The sequence below is a fragment of the Melospiza melodia genome, chromosome 3 (assembly GCF_035770615.1).
Source record: "Melospiza melodia melodia isolate bMelMel2 chromosome 3, bMelMel2.pri, whole genome shotgun sequence".
NCBI lineage: Eukaryota > Metazoa > Chordata > Aves > Passeriformes > Passerellidae > Melospiza > Melospiza melodia.
The window spans coordinates 18,332,175-18,349,899 of record NC_086196.1 but is presented as its reverse complement, the minus strand read 5'-3'; the positions used below and the strand labels follow the sequence as shown (position 1 = coordinate 18,349,899).

At 55.1% G+C, this 17,725-nt stretch overlaps 1 protein-coding gene across 1 annotated transcript; it reads right to left on the bottom strand.

Moving 5' to 3' along the window:
* Positions 1–5,855: 5,855 nt before the first annotated feature.
* GDF7 (growth differentiation factor 7) lies at positions 5,856–12,627 on the bottom strand. The gene is made up of 2 exons (XM_063150907.1): positions 12,300–12,627; positions 5,856–9,813 (listed from the first exon to the last, which is right to left on the bottom strand). The coding sequence occupies exons 1-2, from the start codon at positions 12,625–12,627 to the stop codon at positions 8,891–8,893; spliced, it is 1,251 nt and encodes a 416-aa protein (XP_063006977.1). The 3' UTR covers positions 5,856–8,890.
* Positions 12,628–17,725: the final 5,098 nt, after the last annotated feature.

Here is a 17,725-nt window from a genome sequence, read left to right as displayed (position 1 = left end):
TACAAAGGCTGCTCTTGACATCTGGTTTTAGGACACAAGCACAAGTCATCAAAAGAAAATCTTGCAGAGGTCTATTTATCAATAAAATATTTAATAAACTTATCTGTACAAAATATTAAAAAGGTTATTGAAGAGTATACAAGAATATTTATTTAACAAATATATACTGCTATATAATATATTCAAGAAAATATAGATTGTGTTTACAGTTCATTTACAATCCCATATGTACAATCTATTTAAACTTTAGATACATACAAACAATGCATTTACACCATCACGCACAGAGCTATCTTTTCAGAGATATTTCACACATCCAGACCTGCAAAAGCTGCACAAATACATGGATAGTTCAGAGGCACACACAGGGATACGAGTATTGCTTCAAGAATCATAACTACTAGAAATACAGCTGTTGGAAACTTTTTAATTTTTTAATATTTTCTTTTCAAATCAAAGAAAAGAACATATAAATAAAACCACGACTGACCAGCAGAGAGGCTCGTTTTGTCAGAGGAACTCCAGAAAATGTTGACTTGACTCCAGAAACAGAGAACAGTGATGAGATACAAAGGGACTGGGCAAACTGGATCAACATTGCTCCCTGCTTCATCTGAGACAGGGAGCAGCAGGAGCAGAGCAGGTCTGTGCTGCACAGACCAGTGTCCATTTCCTTTGAGCAGCATCTCCACCAGCTTTCCCAGTGGAGCTGCAGAGCTGGATAGAGCTGGTGACTCCAGGTGGGCACAGCCCCTGGCTGCTCCTCAGGCTGTGGGAGCTCCATTTGCACAGGCACTGCACAAACCTGGCTTCAGCTGAAGCTGAAATGTGGGAGCTCTGCACCTTCGGCACCTCAGGAACTCAGACATTTCTTTACAGGTGCATCACTCACAGCAGGTGGGATGGATGTAAGCACGATGATCACCCCCTCCCTGGGCAAGGACAGGGTGAGCTGCTCCTACAAAACGCCCCATCCCAGCTGATCGCTTCCTACACAGCAACTCTGGCACCTTTAAGGACCAAAGCCTGGCCCATCCCTGTGTGACCATCCCTTCTCCTGGCCTCTGGATGCTGTTCCACACTGCTGCTGCTGGCTGAGCTCCTGGGAGCCCCTTGGTCCTCAGCAGTTCCTGGCACACAGCTCCCTGGGATGACCAGCTTGGGAGCAAAACAGCCCTAAGCTCTGCCTCCTGTTTATTCCCTACTGTTCTCCTCCCCTCTCTTCACCAAGGCAGGATGGAGGAAATGAATGAAACCCCACAGGGAACACTACCATCTCCCCAAAAACTGGGACCAATGCCACAGCTCCCAGGGAGGCTTGGCCCAGCCTCTGGGTCTCATTCCTCTGATGATGGAGACCAGGGTGGCACCAGCACAGGCTCATATTGTGGCAAAGAGAAGGGGAGGAGAGACCCAAACACTCCCAACTTCCATCAGAAAGGCACTTGAGTGTGTGACCCATGGTGAGCAGATCCCCTCCTCTCACCAGCTTCAACCCTGCCAGACCCATCCCCTCTCTGTCCCCTGCCCAAAGGGGCACTGATAGACTGCACCACAGGGACACACTGCACCACAGGGACTGACTGCCCCACAGGGACACACTGCACCACAGGGACAGACTGCCCCACAGGGACACACTGCACCACAGGGACAGACTGCACCACAGGGACAGACTGCACCACAGGGACACACTGCACCACAGGGACTGACTGCACCACAGGGACAGACTGCACCACAGGGACACACTGCACCACAGGGACACACTGCACCAGAGGGACAGACTGCACCACAGGGACACACTGCACCACAGGGACAGACTGCACCACAGGGACACACTGCCCCACAGGGACACACTGCACCACAGGGACACACTGCCCCACAGGGACAGACTGCACCACAGGGACACACTGCACCACAGGGACAGACTGCCCCACAGGGACACACTGCACCACAGGGACACACTGCACCAGAGGGACACACTGCCCCACAGGGACAGACTGCCCCACAGGGACACACTGCACCACAGGGACACACTGCACCACAGGGACACACTGCACCAGAGGGACACACTGCACCACAGGGACACACTGCACCAGAGGGACAGACTGCACCACAGGGACAGACTGCACCACAGGGACACACTGCACCACAGGGACACACTGCACCAGAGGGACAGACTGCACCACAGGGACACACTGCCCCACAGGGACACACTGCACCACAGGGACAGACTGCACCACGTCCTCCTGCTGCTGAGCCTCAGCCTTCCCTTCCTCACCCTCCTCCCCCCCAAACACCACAGCAAGCTTCCAGGCTCCCCATCCTGAAAACCCAAAGCACGAGCACAAGTATCAAAGCAGAAAAATGAGCTCACAAAATGTATGACTGAACTATTAAGTGGTGATGACAGAAAAATGGAGAGCAAAACCTGCTGAAAAAACATTGAAAATGTGTGTTCCGGTTTCATCCAGGGAATGGATGGGGATGGATCAGGCTTTGGTTTAAGATTTTTCAATACCAGTTCCATGCAAATGCTCTGCTGCCCAAGCTTCCCACCCTAGTCCATCCATAGAGCAAGAGTCCAACGTGTTGCATCCATCAGCCAGCCCATGCTCCTTCCCACCACCACCTGTACCAGGCTCCTCTCCAACACAGAAAATTCAGGGGCTGTTTGAGGACTGCAGTCAGTGAAAGTGAAAAGCAGACACAGGGATATTTGTGTCTTGAGGTGCAAAGATGCAAAACATCCTTTAGATGTAGGGAGGTCTCCTTGGTCAGTGGGCTACACCGGCATGAATTCCAAATTTTCTGTCATTTTCTGAAGGCCCAGATCACTGGCTGGTAGGACATAAAGTGATTTTCAGAGACATATTTGCACCTCTATGTACCTCACAACATGCTGTGCTGGGAACAAAGAGCTCAGATGGACTGAATGCAGCTGGTTTTACCTTGGAAGACGTAAACCAGCTTATGACAAAACTGAAGGTGTCACACACACCAGCCTGGTGGAACATCTCGCTCTTGTACCAGCCATTAATTCAAAGATAGGAAAGACACAAAGCTCTCCCCCTCCCACACAAATTCACAGGCTCCTGACCATCAGCAGCACCCCACCCATGGAACAGGCACTCCCCAGCTCCTTTCCTCATTGTGTTTCCATGGAGGACACACTCCCACAGTGGGGACACTGCCACCCTGCCACTCCATTCTGACCCCACACAAAGGGAGCCCTGATGCCAAGGGAGCTGCTCTGAGGCCAGTGGGACACACATCACCTGCTGGTCATGAGCAGAGTCACACTGCTCTCAAAGACCTTGCTTTTTCCCACACAGGTCTTCCCATCCCCTCACCTACTCCTCAGAGCATGATGTGAAGAGAGAAAAACTCACCCCAAAATTCCAGCTGCACCCAGGAGAGGGGACACAGGCAGTGCTTTGGTGGAACTGCCCAACCAGGTGCATGGGACAGCCCTTTGTTCTGATCATCTGTCACACCCAGATGTGGGGCACACAGCCCCATTCCAGGTGGCAGCCGCTGTGCAACGCCCAGGCTCTCACTGCCATTGCCCCACAGAGGCTTTTTGGGTTTTCCTCCCTGGCACATGGCCCTGCTGCCCCAGCACAGATAAAAAAGAAGGCACTTGGATTTCAGAACCCAGCATGGATTTTCATGCTCAGCAGGAAACCACAGCATTTCCCAGCAGTTTTAGCCCAACACAAGTATGAGCTGGGCTGGCATGTATGATGTATCTGCCCCCTTAACGTGGCTCCTGGGGTTTTGATGGAACTACAAACACTGCCATTGATACAATCATGACAAAACTCCTGTTAAGGCTGGAAGCAAAGCCATGGCAGCCCCTCAGCCTCCAAGGTGCTCTGCTCCTTTTCCCTGGATGCAGCCCTTGGCACCTGCATTCCCAGGGGTTCCCAAGGGATGCCCCAGCCTGTGCTGTCCCCTCCCTGCCAGCAGCAGTGTGTGTGCTGCTCCGTGGGGGCCAGCACAGGTGACTCTCCCCAAACACCACTTTAGTGCCTGTGGGATAAGGGCTTAAACTGCAAAAGGAGCTGTTGGTTTTGCAAGGGGAGTGTGATGGATAAATCACTGCCCAGTGAGAGCTGTGCAGCCAAGGGCTGGGTTAAAACCCACGGGGTGCCAACACACTCAGGAGCCACTGGCACTCAAACTTGAGCAGAAGGCTCAAGGCTTGGGGTTTGCTTTTAACCAGAACTGGATTTTGCCTTTGCAGCCTTTTCCTCAGCCAACCATCAACCAACAGGCAAAGAGGATGTGGCTCCATCTGCCAGTGCTGATCAGGAGTGAGGCCACTGGGATCAATGCAGCTGTGCCAGGATGAAGCTACATCAAACCCTTTTCCATATGAATCCTCTTTGCCAGAGGATACTGATTTCCCTCCTATCATTGGATTTGAAGTATGATGTAAAAGAAAAAAAAAAGGGGGCAAAAAGGGGGCAACACATGGTTAGAAAAGCCCCCTATTTTAAGAGAATTAAAATAAAATTTTCCTTAAAAAAATAAAATCTGTGATTCTTGGGAAGTATTTCTAGGCCAGAAGCACCCCTGGTGACCAGGGTTAAACAGGGCATAAAGTAATTTTGCTTCTGACTGTTCCTGAAGGCAATGGCTTGAGCACAAACTCCAAGAACCCCCAGATAAGGCACACACACCAGTCAGTCCCTGTCCCAACTGGGCAAATTCCCCAGATCCCAGCCCCAGTGCTTCTAATTCAAATGAGATCACTCTGCAAGTTTCCCTACTCCTGTGCAATTACATTGCCATGTCAGAGAGGAGGGAGCCAGTTAAGCATGGATACACAGTCCTTTGCAAATGCTTAATATTTCTAGTTTCACTGTAATTATATCCTGCAGATAAAAATGGTGCTCAAGGTCAAACAAATCCTCCAGGAGAATATGCACTGCATGGAAACTGTTTGGGTTTTTTTTAAACTGGAAAGGTTGTATAAATACTGCAGATTGAGAACCTATAATTATCCATTAAAATCACTCCAAGACTGCTGAATTAATATTTGTTCATGTTCAACTTCTAGTCTCATAATTATAAAGTTTACATGTGCCCAAAAATCAGCTCAGACAGGAGGCAACTGATCAGAAATACATTTTTCTGGGCCTTTCCTTTGGCATTAGAGCATGATGTTCTTTGGAGAAGCAGCTCCAGGGATGGGGGCTGGGCTGGGCCACCCCCATCCTGCAGCCAGTGCCTCACCAACCTCTCCAAAGGCAGGATTCACTGCTCCATGGCCTCTACTCACACATCCCTGGGTTGCCCCAACAGTGCAGGGCTGCAACAACTCAGCTGAGAGAGCCTGGGAAAGGCTCTCACACCCACCACTCCCATTCAGAATCATGCAATCATTAAGGCTGGAGAAGATCATGTCCCTACCATCAACCCCACTTCATCACCAAATTCACCATTAAACTGTCTCCTCAAGTGCCATATCCACACACTTTTTGAACACTTCTAGGAATGATGACTACAATTCCCTGGGCAGAGCTTTACAACTCTTTCTGTGACTTTTTTCCCTGAATATTTAAACCTAAATCTCTACACATTTGAAATGGCTCTGATGGTTGCTGCCGAAGACTAATCCCACTGTTTGGTGCAACCTCCAAATCTGCCTGGGGATGGAGAGGCAGCCCTTGCAGTCATCATGCAGGGATTCATAAGGGGGACAGTGGTGGCTTTTGCTCTGGAAATTCTCCCCTGGGAGCAAGGAGCAATGTGAGAGCCAAGCCCTGCAGCTGATACACTCACTCGGGGGGAGCAGCACAGTTCCCCACCCAAGCCCCCAGCTCCACTCCCCTCCAGCCCTGCCCTGCTCATTCCCATCCCCCTGGAGCAGTCCCAGGCAGGGAGCTGCCTCCCCTGGCTCCTTAGAGAAGCAGAAAGAGGAGCCAACTCCATCCCTTGCCCTCCCCTTGTCCTCCAGAGGTTGTTTGCCCAGGAAAGGAACAGGAGGCACTTGGCACACTTGGCACAGGCCCAGCACCTCTGGGCTCCTCTCGGGGGGATGAGCTTTGCTCCCCCACCAAACACTCCTGTCCAGGGGTGCCCTCAGCCAGGAGAGCCAGGCTGGGCTCCCAATGGGTGAAACCATGGACAGCATCATTGCCAGCAGCAGCAACATCTGTGCTCCCCCCAGATCTTCCCCTCTCATTTATCCTTGAGCTCCAGGCCATGGAACTGCAGCAACTGAGCCACTGCTTTTGTCCCCAGCACCAGCAAAGCCATCACTGGGCTCAGGACAAAAGCCCCAGCAGTGGGCACTGCCCCAGAACTGGGGCTGGGGTGAAGAGTTGCAAGACCCAACCTGTCACCCTGCTCTCCATCAGCCACCTCCAGACATGAGGTGGGTGACATCTGTTTGTTCCCTGCAACTCTGGATGAAAAATACCCACAAGAACTGGGAGCCACTGGCATTACCACCCCTGGGACACAGTGCCACAGCAGCAGGTCTCGGGACACCTTTTTGGTGGAGGCTCACAAGAGCCACCAGTCAGCAGGGGCTGCCAGGAACTATATACATATATCTTGCTTGGATGTGAACTGCCCATGAACCCTCACCACAAATATTTGGAGGAAGGGGAGGGGGTAAAGGAAACAAAAACATTTTTAAAAAATTGTCTCAGCAGTGAGAAAAACTATCAAACAACCAAAGGCAATTGAAAAATTAGGTACTTCCAAAGCTTGGTAACTTTATAACTGATGTGGAATCTGGCAGCTCGAGCACTGCTGTGCCAACCTCCTTCCCCAGCCAGCTGTGCTGAAGCCAAAGGGAGGAGGAAATCCACAAACCCTCGTGCTGACCCCTCCTCACCCACTCAGGGACCTCCCCAAATGCTGACAGGGAGAAAACCCATGGCATGGACCTGATCTTTCCTCTTCCCCCCATCTCCATCTCTCAGCATCCCCCTGGAGCCCTGGAGGCAGGCACATCATTAGCATATATTTACATGCATGCTGAGGTAGGGACATGGGTTTTCCTCTTGGATGCACGGATGTAAGGCCAGAGGAGCTCTGCGGGTGTCAAGTCATGAGACTTATGGGTGCCACACTTTCTCCCCTGAGCTGCCACCAGCCCCAGCCTGAGGGTGCAGAGCAGGCTCTGTGGGCAGGGATGGAGGGAGGCTGGGCGTTATCCCAGTGGATCTGTCACTGTTTTCCATGGACACATTCACCTCCTACTGATGCACTTGGGGGGAAGGGGCTGTTGAACCTCACCAAGGCTTTTCTGATCTTTGAAATCAATTGGATCTCAGCAGAGTTCTCTGAGGTGACCCCCTCTCTGCCCTGGCCAGGCTCAGCCCTCCCAGCAGAACACCCCTGCCATGGAGGACAACTGGATTTATGTAGGAAAACCCCCATGCTTCCAGCAGGGATTTACCTCCTCCAAAAGCAAACTACAATCACTAATAAGCACTGATGCTTACACACCAACACCCTGGCCACAAGAGAAAAACAAACCATCAAACACAAAATCTGTGCAAATACATCTCTGGTCTAAGGCAAGCCACCCAGCAAAGCCAAGGTTTGGTACCAAAACCCACTGAGGTGCAGCAGAAAAGCCTCCCAGCATCCAAAGCATACCCTGGCATGGATGAAGAGCTTCTCTGGTTTAAATGTCATTTATTAACTCAGCTCCTGAGTTACTGAAACCCTTCCAGCACATGTCAAAGCAGCCCACTTAGCATAGCAGTCCCTGAGGGTAGCACTCAGCCCTCTGCATGGGAAAGGTCTGTTCCTGGAGGATCCAGCTCCCTTAATGGAGCAGGGAGCAGCCAGCACTCCAGGGAGGGACACAGCTCCCTGGGAAATCGATGCCAAAGGAAGACAGGGTGGAGCTTTTATAGCGATTATTTGGAAAGAGAAGAACGCGAGTGAAATGGCTCTTCCCTAGGGAACCTGGAACCTTTGTTTCTCTCCAGACAGGCTCAGGATTGCTGTGTGACTTGCAGGCCTGATGCTGGGCTCCCAGTATGCCTTGGAAACACAGTTTTGTGCAGGAAAGGGAGGGGACTCACCCACCAGTACCTCCTGCAAGACACAGACAGCAAAGCCAGCACTTCCGACCATGTGGAGTGGAGGCAGCCCCAGCTAACGCCTCCCAGGGCCACTCCTATCTTTGTAAGAGCACAAGCTCTGCTTCGCACCTGACTCTTTTAGCCTCTGGTTCTCCCTCTTTCCTGTCTCTGCCAGCAGACTCACAAGCCTCTCCCCACTGCAAAAAGGCCTGCACCAAGTGATTACAGCCCACGACAGCCACAGGTTCTCCACCTCCTGCCTTCCCCCAGGGATTCCTTATTTTTCCACCAGGAAACTCAGGGCAGCAATTTGAAGACTGCCAGAAAAACTCATTTGACTCAAGAAAAGAGCATTCCTACCTCACCTCCATCCCACTGCCACAGCCAGAGGGTGATGCTGGCCTGATCCCTCTGCTGCAGACACTACTCCAACCCCCCCCCACCCCAGGTCATCATTCTGGCCAAGACAATTTTGGCTAGACATTTTCCAAAACCTTTGGGAAAGAAGTTGTCAGCTCCACTCAGGCAAACCAAGTGTATCAGGCAGAGCTCAGAGGCTGGGGAGACACTCCCAAGGCACAGAGATGGTGGCAGCCTCAGTCTCAGAGGGACACCCCCATCCCTCCTGGGGTCATGGCCAGGGTGGCCCAAGGAAGACAGGGGACACATGCTCTGAGCTTGGCTTTTGGGAAGGCACACACCAAAATGTGTATGTGTGTATATATCTATATATATATATTTTATATATATATATATTTATATTTATATATATATATAAAATGAGCAGGGCTGCTGAGCAAGGCCAGGAGGGATAGGGAGAGCTGCAGAAATTGCTACCTGCAGCCACACGTCTCCACGACCATGTCCTCGTACTGTTTGTAAACCACGTTGTTCCCAGAGTCAATGTAGAGGATGCTGATGGGGCTGAGCTTGGAGGGCACGCAGCAGCTCGGGGGCGTGGACTCGGGGTCCATGGAGTTCATCAGGGTCTGGATGATGGCGTGGTTGGTGGGCTCCAGGTGGGAGCGCAGCGGGAAGTCGCAGACCCCCTCGCAGTGGTAGGCCTCGTAATCCAGGGGGGCGATGATCCAGTCATCCCAGCCCAGCTCCTTGAAGTTCACGTGCAGGGGCTTCCTGCTGCAGCGCGTCTTGGCCTTCTTGCCGTGGCCTCTGCCCCCGGAGCGGGCCGCAATGGTGGTCCTCCTCTTCCTGCGCCTCAGGAACGCCTCCTGCCCGGGATCGGGGGGCTCCAGGAAGGGGGGGCTGCCCAGGGCCTTGATCTTATCCCGGATCTCCTTGAAGAGGTTCTCCTTCCTCTGCGTGCGGGAGAAGGCCACGAGCAGGGCCCGCTCGTGGGGCTGCGGCCGGGGCTTGCCGAAGCCCAGCTGCCGCGGGGGCAGCGCCTGCCCCGAGCCGTCCGACACCACCCGCAGCTGGAAGCACAGCAGCTGCCCCGAGGCCGAGCTCTCCCTCCGGGCCCGCAAGGCCTCCCGCACATCAAACACCTCCCATCGGGAGGAGCCCGCGTCCAGAAGGTCGGCGGCGCGGGAGTCCAGCAGCCGGGGCTCCTCGCCGTCCCGGGCGGGGCAGGCGGCGAGCAGGAGGCGGTGGAAGGAGCCCTCGGGGGACAGCGCCAGGCTCCGGTTCTCGGGCACCGAGCGCAGGATCCGCAGCTCCGCGCCCGTCACCTCCTCTGCCTCAGGCAGGCTGGAGATGTCAAAGAGGTACCGCTGCTCCGAGGCCGACGGGGAGGCATCTGGAAGAGATAACACAGAGAGAGAAAAAAAAAAAAAAAAAAAAAAAAAAAAAAAAAAAAAAAAAAAAAGATTTCAATATCAGCAAGCCAAAGCCAAGCTCTCATTAGGGAGGTGCAAGGGACGCAGAGGTAATGGGGGAGATGTCGCTGTGCAGCACGGCTTCCTGAGCATCCCAGCGGAACACAGGCTGTGTGTCCTGCATCCAGGAGCGTCACTCTGCCTGGGGGCACCGAAAACAAATGGGAAGGAGAAGGTATAGAGGGAGGGAGGAATCAATTCAAACAATTGGCTTCTCATCAGCACTCTTCTCCACATCCTGAGGAGGCTTCTCTGCTTCCTCCCAGGTGTTCCAGTGACCCCAGATGCACCACTATTCTGTTTTGGCACGGAAGCCACACCTGAACCCGTGCAGCACATTACCACCCCCAATTGGGAGTTTGTCACCTATTTCTTCTGCCCCAAGTGTCACTCACATACACATGCTGTTAAAAATTCCACTTTCCCCTCGCACACAGGCACAGGCACACAGGTCTGACAGAGGCACCCACAGCGGCTGAAAGCGAGCCCAGCCTCAGTTCGGCGCTACTTTTAGTGCATCTAAAGACCTGACACAGACTTGTGCAGTTTCTGGCACTGAATAAATATACTCAATGTGAATTTAAAAAGAAGCACCAAAGGAGGCGGTGCTGGGAAGAAGAGGTGAATTGAGTCCTGGGAGGGTTGTTTTTTTGTTTTCTCCCTCGTTAACGAGAAACCTGACCTGGGCATGCTGCACACATCTCTGCTGTGCCCGGAGCGCCCCGACCCGCTGCGGCAGGGCCTGCCTGACCCCCCCGCCCCGCAGCGCCGCTGGGCACAGGCTGCACCGCCCGCCGGGGGAAAGAAACTGCTTCTCCCCGTCATTGGCTGCTGCTGCTGCTATTATTATCATTAACGGTACCATTATTATTCATTATGGTTATTAAAATTACTATTTGAAAAGCAGATCTAAAATTCCTATGAGAAGCAGATAAGAGCAGATAAGGAGATCCCTTTGAAGAGTTCATCTGGTTTCGTTTTGCGCTGAAATTTCCCAGGAGCTGTGCTCAGCTTTCGCCCAGGACTCACAAGCTGAGCACTGCCCACCCTCCCACCGGAGCATCCTCCTCTCGGTCCCGCCTCGCTCCCCCGACGTTTCCCCATCAGCTTCCAGTAAACCTCCTCCCGCAAAGGCTGCCGGCAGGATACGGCCCCTTCTGGGTGTGGGAATGGGGCTGTGGGGTGCGGGAATGGGAATGGGACTGGGGGGGCTCTCCCGCCAGCGACAGGGACGGGGTGCGGCTGGCGCTGCTTTTCAGTTTGCCTTTTCATTTTATTCGATCAGGAATGTATTATTTTTTTCCCCCGCAGCCGTGCGAACTTGGCCGGCAGGGCGCGAAGTACATATATACATGTATTTGTTAAAAGTTTATTATTAGGTGCGTATGTGCATTTGATTATTGTTATTAGATTTGCGGGTTTGAAGAGGGCAAAAGAGGGCGAAGAGAGGGAAGGGGACCGCGATGCCGAGCTCAGCCGGCGGCGTTAGCGGAGTCGCTCCCTGCAGAAATTGCTAACCCAGTCGCTCCGGAGCCCGCGGCCGCCCGGGACCGAGCACGCCCCAGGACACCGCGGCTGCGCTCCCTCCCTGGCCCGGCCCGGCCCGTCGCGGTGCCCCGCGGAGTTTTTCGGGCTGCAAAGGCTCTGGCAGGACGGGGGATGCGGCGCGGAGAAGCTGCTCTCAAAGTGCGCCGCACGGCCCGGCCCCGCATCAGGTGCCGGCAGGTCCCGAGAGCCCCGAACCGCCGCTCGCCCCGTCCCGAACGGCATCCCCAGCACCAAGGGCCATCCTCGACACCGACTGCGTGTGCAACCCCACCGCCACCCCACAGCCCCGCTCTGCGCCACGCTCATCTCCGCCGGCAAACCCCTTCACCTGTGCCAGGCACAAACCTTTTGCTGTCCCCATCGTCAACCCTCCTCACCGTATGCTCACGCACAACCCCACTCCCAGCCCTGTCCTCGCCCCCAGTGCCACGCTCAGATTCGCGCATGGCTTCGTTCCCGTTAAACAACCGGGATGCGCAGCCCCTATCCCGTGAAGCCCCATCCCCTGCAACCACCCCGTGCGGAAACCAGCGCACAATCCCACACCATTCCCCAACCGACGCACAATCCTATCCTGGGCACAGCCCCGTGCTCGGACCAACATGCGAGCATCCTCTCCGTGTGCCACCACGTCCCCAAACTCACGCTCAGAGTGATGCACAACACCGTGTATCCATCCCCACAGGCACACAGGAGCCCGATCCCCACACCCGTGCACTGTCTCCATCCCCAAGCAGCATCCCCATTCCCAAGCGCATTCCGAAGCCCAAGCATCGACTTCTCTCCCGCCCGACGGCGGAGTCCCGGCGGGGCGGTCGTTCCGCGCTCGCCGGTCGGGCCGCGGCTGCCCCGCACTCACCGCTGCGCGCCCGCTCCGCGAAGCCCGTCACGGTGTCGGCGCGGCGGCCGGGAGCGCGGCGGGCGGCCAGGCGCTGGTACAGGGCCACCATGTAATGATGCGGCACCACCGTGCCGTTGCGGAGAGCCCCGTCCCTCCGCGGCGGGGAGGAGAAGGGGGAGGCGGCGGCGGCGGAGGAGGAGGAGGCGGAGGAAGGCGCGGCTGCCGAGGGTCGCTGGGGAGCGGCCGCCGACGGGCCGCGCACGGCGGCGGCCTCCAGCCCGCGGCGAAGGCGGCAGGCGCCCAGCAGGCAGAGGCAGAGGGCGGCGGCGGCGGCGCGGAGGCGCATGGCGGCGGCCCGGGGCTCGGCGCGGAGCTGCTGCCGCCGCCGCTCCCCGCCCGCTTTTGAACATCGTCTTCGCCGCCGCCGCCGCCGCCACCGCCGCGGCCGCGGCCGCGGCCGCCCGCCGCCCGGGGGCGCCCCCTGCCGGCCGCTCGCCCCTCCCCGCCCGAGCGCCGCCCGCGCCCGCCCCGCCCGCCCCGGCAGGTGAGAGACACCCCCGGACCCTCCTCTGGCTCCGCCCTGCCTGTCCCGGCAGGTGAGAGACACCCCCGGACACCCCTCTGGCTCCGCCCTGCCTGTCCCGGCAGGTGAGAGACACCCCCGGACCCTCCTCTGGCTCCGCCCTGCCTGTCCCGGCAGGTGAGAGACACCCCCGGACACCCCTCTGGCTCCGCCCTGCCTGTCCCGGCAGGTGAGAGACACCCCGGACTCCCTCTGGCTCCGCTCCGCCTTTCCCGGCCGGTGAGGGACCCCCTGGTCACCCCTCTGGCTCCGCCCCGCCCGCCCCGGCAGGTGAGAGACACACCCGGGCCCCCCTCTGGCTCCGCCCTGCCTGTCCCGGCAGGTGAGAGACACCTCGGACACCCCTCGGGCTCCGCCCCGTCTGTCCCATCAGGTGAGAGATCCCCCGGATCCCCTCTGGACCTCGCCCCGCCCGCCCCGGCAGGTGAGAGACCCCCGGATCCTCCATCGGATCCCGCCCGTGTCCCCCGGCAGGTGAGAGACCCCTCAAGGCTCCGGGTCAGCACCTGGTGGGGGCACCCGCACCCCTCGTTTGGCGGGGGGAGCTGCGTCCCACAGCCCCGTGCCAAGGCGTCACCCACAGCCTGGCTGTGTCTGACTTTGGAAGGTGACCCCAGTTCGGATGGCGGGAGGTTGGGGGGCACCACCACCTCTGTTTGCAGGCGTCAAATTTCGGAGCGGGGACTGACCGGGAGACCACCAAAGACTGCACCGGGAAACTTCTCCCCGTATTGGAGCGGGTCACTCAGCGCCCCGTACTGGGGCGGGGGTCCCGGTCCTACACTGGAGATGGGGCTGTCCCGGCTCTGTTTCGAACGGAGGAACCGCACCCCATGTTTCGGGCAGACCCCTTTTCCCCGACACTGACCCGCGGGGGTGATGCCGGCGGCGGGCCCGGGCCGAGAGCGGCCGGGGGAACCGGAGCGATCCGCTGTGGGGCGGCCCCGGGGCCCCGGGCTCCCCCCGCACCGCTCCGAGATGCCCCGGGCTGCCCCGAGCCTCCATAGGCCCCGGTAATTCCGCCTCGGGAGTCCGACACCGGAGCAAAACAAAGACCCAGCCGGGCTGCGGGCTGATGTTTTCCCTCGCGCGGAGGGTTTCCTTGGTAAAATTCAGATGTTTCCTTGGGTCTCGATTAAAATAACAAAGTGGGGTATTTACTAGGATGTTATTTCAAGTCTCTTAAGTCCCTGGTTATGTCTGTTGCGATTTCTCCGCAAATACAAAAACAAGCGCTGCGATGATTTATTTGAAGGAATGTAGGTGTTTCGCCAAAACAAACACGGCTTTTTTTTTTTCTCCTCCCCCCCGAAACAATCGCTTCTCACGAGCATTTGTCACTGCAGCCTCTTGGATTTCTTTCTGCTGTAATTTTACAGGTGTCCTGTCACCGCATTGTGAGCAGGTTTCTAATGCCAACCAGCGGCTTTGCTCGGTATGTACACACACACTGTGCAGAGGCACGGACGGCATTCCCAGGACACCATCCCAAGAAAACCCCACCCCAACAAATTCTTGTCCCATGCACGCTGGATGGCCAGGCCTGAAGCCATTTGCACACCTTGCACAGCACTTGTGGAGTCTGCACAGCCTTTGCACAGGGCTTGCACAGCCTGTGCATGGGGTTGGCATGGCTTGCATGGCATTTGCACACCCAGTGTGTTCACACGGGGCCTTGCACACACCACCCCCTCCCCAGCAGCTAGTGACCCCCGGGAGCCTAACCCAGCTGGGCTCGCAGAGGAAAGCTTCATTAACTGTTATTCTTCTGTCAGCCCCTTTTTAAATCCAGCCTGACGCTGTTCAGATAGTAAAGGTCATTTTAAAAAACCATCTGACAAGACCTCCCAGCCCTGAGGCCTCACTCCCCCCTGGCCAGGGTGCTGAGGCTCCACTCAGGAGCCCTCCCAGAACTAGAACATGGCAGCACGGCTCAGGGCATCTCTTCCCAAAGATGGGAATGCTGAAAAGCACTGTCTGGTCCTGTCCCACTTAATCCCACCTCAAAGAGCAGCCCCCCAGGCTCCAAACTGTGCTCCTGATGCTCTCACTGCAGCACATGGCAGCACTCAGTGCTGCCCAAGGAAGGGACCAAAAGGGTCAGCAAAAGGATGGAAGGATGGTGGGATGAGAAGGACTGTTCAATGGGCAGACAAGTCTATCCATAAACCTCCAGGCTTCTTGCAATGGTTTCTGGAGCATCCTGCCTGGAACCATTTCACACAGTCAGTTTTATGGGAAACATGAAAGGGACAAAAATGGTGAGTGTGGGCCCCAGTCCTACAACCCTTCAGCCTCAAGCGCCAAAGTCTGCACATCCTCCTGCAGGCTGGGGTGCATGTTCCCACCCCACAACTGTGGAACCCCAAGCTCCACTAAATTCCCTGGGACTGGAACTGTCACTGTCACTGCATTTTTGATCTGTATGTTTCAAAAATTAAAGTTACATTGATGCCACAGACAGCTGTGCCTCCTGATTGTTCTTCCCCCACAACTTTTTTTGCCCACAGACTAGTCCTTTTCTCAGCCCCCAGTGTGGGCACCAGGGCCAAATCCCTGCCTGCTGTGAGCTGGCAGAGCTGAGCAAGGGGTTCCTGTGCATCAATTTGCACCATACCACCCTTGTCCCTGTGTGCAGCTGTCCCTATGACAGAGTCTTGTGCTGCTGGGTGACAAGAGGCAGATCCCTGAGCTCATTGTCTGTATGGAGACCCAGACACAGGCACACAGACCCCCACACAACCCCAGTGACATGGACACATGCCTGTGAGCACCAGAAGGCACATGAACACACACACACACACACACACACACACACACACAGGTACCCCAACCCAAGCAGCAAATCCTGCCCAGCTGAGCCAGAGGGAAGATGTGAAACCCCACAGCTCATCCTCCCAACCACACAGCGTCTATCGAGACGCACAGGCACTGATTTTCCCATCTGTTCTCCATTGCAGCCTCATTTAAACCCTTTTGGGCTTTCTTGAATTTCCATCAGCCCAGCCCAGACCAGCTGCAGGACCTTCCCAAGCCTCCCGAGCCCTGCACAGCAGCACAGCAGCTCCTGCCCCCAGTCCTTCCCTGTGCTGGGGATGGGCTCCCTTCTCTCCCACTGCAAAACTTTTGTGCATAATTTCACCCTGGCAAAAAGCCACTTTCTACCAGCCCCCTTCCAAACCCAAATTAGCACGCTGCTGCAGCAGCAGAAATTGGAGAGGAAAGGCTGCAGTTTTATTTTACAACTCAATTAGCAAGTTTATACAGAAAAAAACACCCACATAACTGAGGGAGATTTTCTGTCCGTTCAGCTTCACCAGTAAATAGACTGGTTCCTCCTAAGGGCACTCCCCACTGCTGTGGGCACAGCAATGTGCTCCTGCCCGTGGGGCCCCTCAACCAACGTGCTGATCCTGGCTCCAGCCCTGCTCACTTGCTCCATCTCTCTTTGCTTTTACACTTAAAAATCCTCTGAGTATCTCCATCATGGACTGAAAACACAGTTTTGAGACTGTCCTGACACCCTGTTCACAGAGTATTAAATCGGAAGTGTGTCAAAACCTAAGATGAAGGGCCACATTTGCCTCTATTTTTTCCCTAAGAACCAGTCCCAAGGAACATGAAGCCAATGGCTGTATGCCCAGGAGGGATCCTGACTCCTGAGACAGCTTGCACCAGGTCCCACCACAGTCTCTCCCTTCCTTGACCAACAGACCCTTCTGGTCAGATTTCTGGAAAGAAGGGGACAGTCTTCTCACTAAGCCAGTTTTCTTACTCAGAACATTTTTTGCATGATGGTTGCTTCAGGGTCAGGTAGAAATCATTCCTGCCTGGCTGACACTTGGGCTTGTCCCCTCTGTTGCAGTCTCCCTTCCTGAGCTCCCTATTTTTGTGCCCAGCACTTTCCTTGTCCTTCTGCATAGTCCATGGCAGCTGGGTACCTTTGTGTGTGGAGCACTGGATCATCTCCATGCTCAGGGGTTGAGTCCTGGTCATGGTGAATCACCCTGCCATGGCTACCTGCTCTTGAACAGCTGTGGGCAAGAGCCCAGCCTGGCAGAAGGGCTGCCCTACTGATGCTCTTCAGCACAGGAGTGAATTTGATTTAATTAGAACCACAACAGGCATGGAAGACCACTTCCCAAAGTAGGAAACTGAGGCAGAAGGGAAATCCTCAAGGAATAACCATGTGCCTCATGTCTCAGCTACATTCCCAGAGCTCTGCACCTTCCCTGTTATCAGCCCTTTCTGATGGAATAGAAATAAGCTGCAGTGACAAACCCCCTCCACACCTCAAAACTGGAGGTGTTTGCAGCTGTTAGCTGAGCCAGTGGGTCTCCATCAGATTTTCAAGTCTTGAGCAAGTTCAGTGATCAAACCATTGATGCCAGTGGCTATTTGGAAGATGTGTTTTCATGTAGTGACCACACAAGAAGCCTCTTGGGGCTTCACTTAACAAATGTCTTCTAGCGAGATGGCTACAAGTGATGGCAGGGCCAGCTCAGCAAGTAGCTAAGCAACAGCAGCGTTTTCTTTCCAAATCTTCCAGCAACTCCTTCCAAAACTTACTTAAACTGAGGCCAAGCTGAATTCTTTCTGATTGTCTGCTCAGGGATAGCCAGGGAAGATAAGACAAATCAAGGTACAAACCCCATGCATGAAACATCAGATGGATTCAAGGACCCCATAGGCTGCTTTGCTTCAGGCCCAGAGACCTGACGCCAGCTCAGTCTGGCTGCCTAAAGCTGAGCTTGTCTCACTTCACTTTCTATTTGAGCAGTTTGAGCACTGAGCTCTAGCTAGGGGACAGGAAATGCTTTGTGGAGAGTTCAATCCTTCTGGAAACAAAAAAGCTTCTTGA

Bases quoted from the DNA above. Each gene is read 5' to 3' on its own strand.
- GDF7 (XM_063150907.1), bottom strand. From the start codon at position 12,627: ATGCGCCTCCGCGCCGCCGCCGCCGCCCTCTGCCTCTGCCTGCTGGGC. The intron at 9,814-12,299 runs GTGAGTGCGGGG...TATCTCTTCCAG, and splicing joins CGCGGAGCGGGCGCGCAGCG to ATGCCTCCCCGTCGGCCTCG.